The following is a 9,345-nucleotide window of genomic DNA, read 5'->3' on the forward strand; positions in this document are numbered from 1 at the left end:
AACACGGAGATTTTAACGGTGTTAACATAAAGCGTTTAGTTTGCATGTTTATAAACTTGAAAAGCACCTGAAAAAGGTCTTTAGTGACACTTTAGGTTCCTTGTCTATTAAATTAGTAGATTTATGATCACAATTGTAAACATTGTTGACATAATTATCTTTTAAACGTCTTCAAGGGCAAGCAAATAAAAACCCATCGATTATTTTTCTTTTAAAAATCACCCGTAGGCTCATCTATTACGTTGTGCTTATACAAGTTTTTATATTAAATGCAGTGTTATTTGTAATTTAAAAAAGATAGTTCATTTACGGTTGTCGACTTTTTTAAATATATTTATACTGTATAATAATTACACGAGCAATTTGTGAAAATAAATAGAACTGTTCTTGTACGGTTACGATTGGCCAGGGTGTGGATTAAAGGCGGGGTTTATTCGGGGTTAATAGTGAAGTAAATGAAAATAAATTTGAACAATACTAAACATGGAAAGAAATTTCAGATGATAGGACATCATATCAATATCTTTTATTGCCTCAATGTAAACATCACATGTCAAATACTGGATTTGTTCACAATTGCGTATAATTTCGACCATAAGCAGATTAAATGCGGGAAGTTTCAGTTTTATCAATGCACTATTGTATTACAGGAAATGATCAACGATATCAATACTAAAAAGCATTGACAAGTGATATATAAATCAATAGAGATGTATTGCTAAAGGACTTCTATTGAGTTTATTTAAACTGACAGTCGTTTAAAAAAATTCAATCCGTCTACAATTTCAACATGGATGCAACAGTTTGTCTAATACTTGCTCTGTATTTTATTTGTTTCCAGTTTTCTGTTAAAGGACAAACTGTTTACTTTAATGTAACGGAAGAGCAGGGAAGTTCCTTTTACATCGGAAATATTGCTGAATCGGCAAAACTTCAAGTTGCGGACACTGATTTAAAATTTACATTGCTGTCTAACGGTTATCCTCTAGCTTCACAGTTCAGCCTCGATGAAACAACCAGCGATCTAGTGACGGTCGAGTCGTTAGACCGAGATATGTTATGTGCGTTTGATGTAGTTTGTACACTCCAACTGGCCGTGGTTGCGAAGTCTGAAAGCACAAACGATTTATTCAGTATAAAAGTGTTCATTAATTTGAAAGACATAAACGACAATTCACCACTTTTTGTGGAAGAATTCGTTAGTTTTGAACTTATTGAGGGAACTCCTGTTAATACATCACTTCCACTGGAAGGGGCCACTGATAGAGATTCTGGGATGTTTGGTGTTATGAAATATGGGATATTAGACGACGTACCCTTTCAAGCAGTAATGGACACCTTTGCGGATGGTAGATCCATGTTGAAATTAGTAATTATAGGAAAACTAGATCGGGAACAAGTAGCCTCTTATCAGTTTCAAGTGTTGGCATACGACGGAGGTGAGCCTACACCAAATATTGGCACTGCCATGTTCAGTATAACGGTAACCGACATAAACGATAATTACCCAAAGTTTACACAAGATTTGTACAATAAAACGATCTACGATGACAGTCTTGTAAACATGGTTATAACGCGTGTGTTTGCTACAGATTTAGATGAAGGACTGAACGGATTAGTGAGGTACAGGTTAAGCTCCTTACAGACAGACGAGATCATATCAACGTTTTCTATAAACGAAACTTCCGGTGAGGTGTACCTGAAAGAATCGCTAATCACACGTTCAAAGGAATATTACAGAGTAATCGTTGAAGCAAGCGATAGTGCAAAACAACCTTTGATTGCTCAATCTTTGGTGTTTGTCAGAGTGTTCGATCATCATAACAACTTCCCTGAAATCAATATTAACCTTTTATCTAACAAACCTCACGCTGAAATATCAGAACAAGCAAGTCAGGGTGCTACTGTTGCTCACCTGGCCGTAGCTGATCCAGATACTGGGGACAATGGCCTCGTAACATGCATGCTAACGGAGGGTATGTTCAGGTTACAAAAGTTTGACACAAATGAGTACAAGATTGTGGTGTTTACCTCCCTTGACAGAGAAACAGAACCTCGTTACAATGTAACTGTTGTTTGCGAAGACACAGGAAATCCACCAAAAAAAACAAATAAAACATTCATTGTTGTTGTATTAGACGAAAATGATAATGAACCTGAATTTATCCCGGTAACGTATCGGACACATTTGTTAGAAAATAACAAGATAGGTGTTAGTCTTCTTCAAGTTTCTGCTGTTGACCTAGATTTAGACCAGAACGCCAAAATTGAATACACATTGCAAGATGGTGCGAATAGTAAGTTCTCTATTGATAACGAAACAGGGGAAATATTTGCGAATCAAATGCTTGATAGAGAAATACAGGAACAATACATCTTCCAAGTCTTTGCTTCCGATCATGGTAACCCGTCTATGACTGGAACCGGAAGTGTCTCCATTTTAGTTGATGATGTTAATGATAATGCACCTGAATTTCGTAAAGATCTTTATTCTTTTTCTGTATTAGAAAATTCAGTTCGAAATATAATTATTGGGAAAGTAGAGGCTTTTGATGTGGACGACAAGGAAAACGGAGAAATTTCATATAGTATTTCCACAACAAAGGGAAATGAAGTCCCGTTCATTGTTATGCAGAATGGGAGTATTTTAGTAACAATTGAACTCGACAGAGAAAAAAGTGAAAGTTACAATTTCCAGATCGTTGCCTCCGATCAAGGAAATTCTTCTCTAAATACATCTGTCGAAGTATTAATAAAAGTAGAGGACGAAAACGATAATAGTCCTGTTTTTGTATTTCCTAATAAAGATAACAATACAATTATCATACCGTACAAGACTCCGTCCAACTCTGTGGTGGGGACATTCCGAGCGTATGATAACGATTCGGAAATGAATTCACGACTATCATTTTACTTGAACAATGAAAACATAAGTGATTATCTCTTGCTCAATAGCTATAATGGCGAACTATTCCTCGTTAAAGATTTATCAGAGGCGGACATCAGAAGTATGACGTTTGAAGTAGTAGTTCAAGACCATGGAGAAATACCTTTCAAAGCGCGCCAAAATCTGACAATAAATATAACACATCAAGTATTAGCTTTAACCGACGGTCTAGAGAAAAACTTCGTAGTCGCCATTGCTATTTCAAGCATCACTGTATTCTTAGCACTGCTGATCATATTTATGATTTTTCTTCTTCGAAGACAAGACATCAAAAATCGTACTAAACTTCACGAGAGCCAGGAATCACAGTCTCAGAAAACCAACGAAGGTGAAGAAGCTGGTTTTATACAAATGGTCTCCCCTGTATATTACCCACCTACCTATATACTACCTCTTCCTATGACGTACTCCCGACCTCCTCCTCCGTCGTACACTCCACCAGTGCTGCCAAAGTCATTACCTCAATCTACCAAGTTCAATACAATCCAGAGGTCCATATCAGTACAGGTAAATATTATTATAAATGAATTATCATTATTTCTATTAAATTTATTGTTATTAATAATATTCTGATTATTATTATATGAAATTTATTATTATTAATATTATTATTGATTAAGATACAAAATTGAAAGTTGATATATTTTGAAATACAAAACAATATTTCATGAACAAGGTTTTCTAAACCTAGATACAACCTCAACAATGTATAGTATAAATACTTCAATAATTACAATTTAACAAAACATATTTATAAAAAAAAATATGTAAAGAAAGGTACAGCATTGGAATATTAATAATTTTGTTTTTTTTTATGACATAGACATGTGAGTTTTATTTATGATATTTACCACACGAATCATTTTAATAAAAACACAATTATCAGTAATAGTGTCAGACTTGAAAACGCAGAGACTAGGAAGACAATATAATATTCCACATAAAATAGCTGACAATTTTTACAATATTAATATAAATCTGTTAATATTTATAAATTGTTTTATTGGCTCTCGTCGTATTTTTCTAATGTATATAAATTAAGTGTAAAAGTCATAAAATTATTTCTTATCAACCTAACTTATTTAAACAGTAAGGGAATTTAGCAATGTTTATAACCTAAATAAAGTCAAGAAGATTTAACGAGGCGGCGGAGAGACGAGAAAGGTATAAATTACAATGGCTACTGATCAATGTCAAAAGAAAATAATGAGTCGAAGACCATTTGAGAGGAGATTTTTATGAACATTAAACATTTTACTTGTTAAGGTAAATTATAGGACTATGTCAATGGGACAAACATGGAGATAAAATCAGAAATATTTCTGTGATTCACTGACACTGTATTATTGTCTACAGCAAAGTTTTACATCTAATAAAACTGATATGGTCTTCGATTGATATAATACATTTGTAAATCTTGAATCTTATACTTTTTTTTATCTTGTATCTTTTGTAGCAAAAAGAATTTTATTTTTTTCTCTTTCTCTGTTCTGTTAACTTGTTTACAAAGAACGAACACTAAATTAAAAAAAAAAATGACAATTTCATGAAAGTGAGTTTAAATTGTGTTTCTGCCAATAAAATTGGTAAGTCCTTGATATTTAGTTAGCGTTTCAGGGTTTTTACAAGATTTAAGATTTTAACCTTTCAAAAGTAACAGGAGTTCTCTTGGCGGAACAAAAACAAAGTGTCTCAGAGTAAGGAACATCAGATTATTTTCAGGAATATTATTTTTTTTCTAGGGCATATTCCAGAATCTAGGTTATCGACCTGCTAAGAAATGTTTCTCCCACTCCCTTTCAATATAGGCAGGATACATATTTTTTGTTTAACACAATAATAATCACTTTATAGCGCCCGCCAACCTGTATATCAGTCAAACGGTTATTTCCTGAACCTTAATTGTTTTGAATTAAAACAATTGTATCTTTTAAAAAAATAAATAAGACAGTTTTCTCATACACTTCCACTGAAATAATAATGTCACCAAATTTAACCATGAAAAACTGCCAAAAATATTAATCATACTTCGTTTATAAAATATCTCAAAGTCAGCCAAATACGACATTGCCAATGAATATTTAGTCCAGCGTTAAATAAACAAAACAACTTTACAATATGTCCATGAAATTTGTTTAATGTTTTAACAGATAAGATTTTAATTGCTCGTTTGGTTTAATTATAAAAGTCGTTCAGAGTGTGACACTTTCATTACAAGGACCAAAAATATCGTTAGTAGGTCCAAAATGGATGACTCGTTTGAACTTTCTAAGGACAGTTTTACTACCAAATCTTTTTATATGCTTTTTATCAGATTGAGAAATGACTTTGTAAACAAGAAACGCGTTTAATGCCTTTTCCATTTTTGATCATATCAATATAATTGGTTCGACCGATAACGATATTTTTTCTCTCATGTGTGATTTGTATATAAATTAGGATGAAAACTAGTGAAATAAAACCTTTGAATAATGACTTCCCTGACTGCAATTATTAAAACCTTATTATGAGATGGAGTTACAACATTAAGTTATTCTCTACATTTATGTCGTAATTTTCTACATTTAAATATGTTTTAAGTTGATTTAAATTTGTTAAAGACGCCACAAAAACTGAGACCCTTCTGCACTGTTGCAATAAAGATGTACAGTACGTGTTATAAATAACCTTTAAAAAACTCAGTCGGTTGCGTTCACATTAATTAATATAATATCTATCTAATTGCTTGTTACACAATTAATGAATCATCTGAAGTAAAAAAAAAAGTGTCGGCATTACAAACTGTTGGCACAAGCAGTTTGACTGAATCAATCGAATTATAAAAAATAACAACATGAATGCTATTAGATGATGTATTTTAAGAGTTAGATAATTTTGTTCAACCTGACTATGTGGTATGGGATTTGCTTAATGTTGAAGGCTGTATCGTTACCTATGAAAAAACTAATTTTAATCTCTCGTTTTAAAACTCAAACCCTTTTACAAGATCTTAAATTTTCCATTTATAGCAAGAAGTGAAGACACACGATGCCAGCTTATTAGATACGAGTTCAACTTTTACATCTCGATCCTGGGACCCGCCACTTTGGGAGAATGGTGAAGTCGATGACGTGGAACGACAACGAAATAAGCTAATTTCCATCGAATACCAAAGATCTCTACTCCGAATACAACACTGTAAACGTTCCAATTCTGTTCTGGTGAGTTTTCTATATCTGACTGTATTGAAACTAGTATGAACGAAACCGTTCTCATAAAGCCAAATGACGATTTTCTTCTGTTTCTGGCATGAAATATGAAAATATCCTCTGCTTTAAAACCAATATTCTTGGCTTACAGTGTATAATGTACGATGCAAATATGCATAAGCATGTTTTTAATTACGAAACACTTGTGATTACAATTAATTTCTATATACTCCACAAAAGTGACAAATAAACTCATCATAGATACCGGTACCAGGATTGAATTTTTGTATTTGCGCTAACGGCGCATTTCGTCTACAAAAGTAAAGTACAAAGTTGAAGAGTATCGAGAAGTTTTGCCAAATACAGCTAAGGTAATCTATTCCTTGGATAGAACAGCCTTAGTATTTCAAATAATTTAAAGTTTTGTCAACAGATAATTCATTATAGTTATCAAATTAAATTTAATTTACTTAATTTCAGTACAATTTTATTTTTCAGACTATTTAGAGTTTTAAATAAACAGAAGTAGTAGTTACTATAGTGCTGTGGCTAACACCCATTATGTACTAACATGCCTTAAATCTTGCCTGATGTTCCCGTACCAAGAAGGCAGTGTAATATAGGCCATTATAGTCTGTGTTATCTTTGAAAGTTGGGACAGATTTTGTCACGTGATAGGTTGGTATAAGCATAAACAGTTTTGATATCAGCAGTTTAAGACTCCTGGAACTCATTTTGTTCGATGATATTAGTATTTCCTTATAATTTCATACGACAGACGCAACCTCAAAATGTGGGTACTAAAGAAGTCATATCATAAATTCATTGGATTACATGTATATAAACTAAAAATAAAATAAAATGCAGGAATGTATATGTATAACATATTTCAATTTCATATAGGGCTTTATAATATGGTAAACAAGAAACTAACAATTTAAAAATTGTGCTTCTATTAACTAATTTTATGTAAAAGGAACCAAATGTACAAGGCTTACAATTTGTTAAGCGAGACGCACGTTTCATCTAGTGATACACATAGTGCATGCAAAACACATCAACAAGACAAAACGAAAACGAAAACATAGCAAAAATTCTGTAAACAGGACCAAATTGTGTATTTTATGGTTCTGGGTTCTAAAGCTATCAGTATATGGCTGATTACACAGGGTCAAAATGGAACAGTTGTCACATTTTACCGGATAAAAGAAGGACAGTTGGTCCTACTCTTTGTGTGTTCTCTCTTCTTGACGAGATTAAAAATCGGAAGATTATGATACTCGTTAAAAAAAATACCATGCTTTCATACAATGTACGCGTTTTGCCTTTATAATAAAAGTCGTATATATATATACAAATGAATAATCACGCATATCTTTTATTTTATACAATAATTTGAACTTTAAGCTTTCATTGCGCATTTCACAATAACTATAACAATCTTCTATCTGTTTTGTAGGTCCTCTTTATATCACAGATGGTTTGTTACCAGCAGAGACATCACGCAGACAAGTGGAAACATAAAAATATTCTCATTTGTTTTGTTATGTTGTTATGTATTATTTGTTAATATAAATCATTAAAATTATTTATTTTTACAAACTAATGCCATCTAGGACCTTGAAGTTTTTACGAAGGTTTTACCACTCGTGAGTGCCTTCCTTACATGAGTTCGATAATCAAAATATTAAAAATTGTGGAACACTTTTAGGGCCAAGGATAAAGGTTTCAACTTAATTACCAAAAGAGTTCCTCAATCATATCATGGAAGTATTATTTTATATTACATTTTACTTCCATGATCATACTAAAATTGTGCGTAATTTATAGCTTCGTAATAATACCCGGCTATACTCACCAGGTTGAAAGTGGGCAAGATGAACAGATGTCAAACCTGGAATGAAGCTTGCAGATGCTACATTAAATAAGATGGTCTAATACGTACTTCCTGATGAAAATGTGATGCATAATTCATTTTTCACTTATATATAAGAATATATGAACATTCGCGGTTAACGGGAAGATGACGAGAAAACTGATCACGTGGTAAAGCATGCCCACACGAAGTACAGTGGAGATCACTTCTAACCTCTCATTAAATCTGTCAGAATCTGTCAGGAGAACTGTTCTAGGACAGTACGTAGAACTGTCAGCCTGACACCTTTTAGTCAGTTCTAGGTTAGAACTGTTCTATCTAGAACTGATTTGGTCAGTTCTAGCTAGAACTGATTTGGACAGTTCTACCTAGAACTGATCCTGACAGTTCTACCCTAGAACAGTTTTAGACAGTTCTACCTAGAACTGACCAAATTTTTGGTCAGTTCTACTTCTAGAACAGTTCTGCGGTTAGAATTGATAACAAATTCTACGGCCAGAATTGATTTATAAATTCTACGGCTAGAATTGATTTATAAATTCTACGGCTAGAATTGATTTATAAATCCTACAGCTAAAATTGATTTATAAATTCTACGGCTAGAATTGATTTGGTTTAAATTTAAGAACTCTTTGTCTAAATATAAAGGCTTCGGCAAAATAGCGATTATTATTATAAAGAGTTTTGCTATTTTTCCGGTTTTAACCCCGCCATATTCTGCATGTATGTGACTGTTCCAAGTCAGGAGCCTGTTACTTAGTGATTTTCTTTTGTTGATGTGTTACATAAATTATTTATTTTTCTTTCATTTTTTGAACATAAATTAAGCAGTTAATATTGGGGGGGGGTCATTATCTGACCTTCAAGTAATACGTTATTCCGGCCCAAACCACCAGGGACGGATCCAGCAGTTTAAAAAAAGGAGGGGGGGTCCAACTAAAATTTATTGTCCTCATTCAAATGCATTGATCGTCCATAACAAGGGTGCTGTACAGTAATTCAGTTATAATTTTAGGTCAAGAGGGACTGTAATATATACAAAATATAGCAATATTGGAAAACAATGACCTCAAAATTTTGTACGCATGAATTTATAGTGCCAGCATGTCCTCTTTTTATTCAAAGTATTGAATCGTAAACAAATATCAGTAGTTTTCATACTTCAGACTGAGTCGTGTAATAAAATCTTTTGACCGCATCAATCTAAACTGACCTTATTTGCTCTTTCGTTCTGCAAATCTATATACATGATATAGCTTTACAGTAATTCAGTTATAATTTTAGGTCAAGAGGGACTGTAATATATACAAGTTATAGCAATATTGGAAAACAAT

The 9,345-nt window shown here is 32.8% G+C and overlaps 1 protein-coding gene across 1 annotated transcript; it reads left to right on the forward strand.

Annotated features, from left to right (window-relative positions):
- Positions 1-312: 312 nt before the first annotated feature.
- On the forward strand, positions 313-7,754 carry LOC143085071 (protocadherin beta-11-like). The gene is made up of 4 exons (XM_076261241.1): positions 313-3,454; positions 5,956-6,147; positions 6,634-6,813; positions 7,595-7,754. Exons 1-3 carry the CDS (start codon positions 791-793, stop codon positions 6,640-6,642), a joined length of 2,865 nt encoding a protein of 954 aa, XP_076117356.1. The 5' UTR covers positions 313-790; the 3' UTR covers positions 6,643-6,813; positions 7,595-7,754.
- The last annotated feature ends 1,591 nt before the right edge of the window (positions 7,755-9,345 follow it).

The sequence above is a fragment of the Mytilus galloprovincialis genome, chromosome 8 (genome assembly GCF_965363235.1).
Source record: "Mytilus galloprovincialis chromosome 8, xbMytGall1.hap1.1, whole genome shotgun sequence".
NCBI classification, from domain to species: domain Eukaryota; kingdom Metazoa; phylum Mollusca; class Bivalvia; order Mytilida; family Mytilidae; genus Mytilus; species Mytilus galloprovincialis.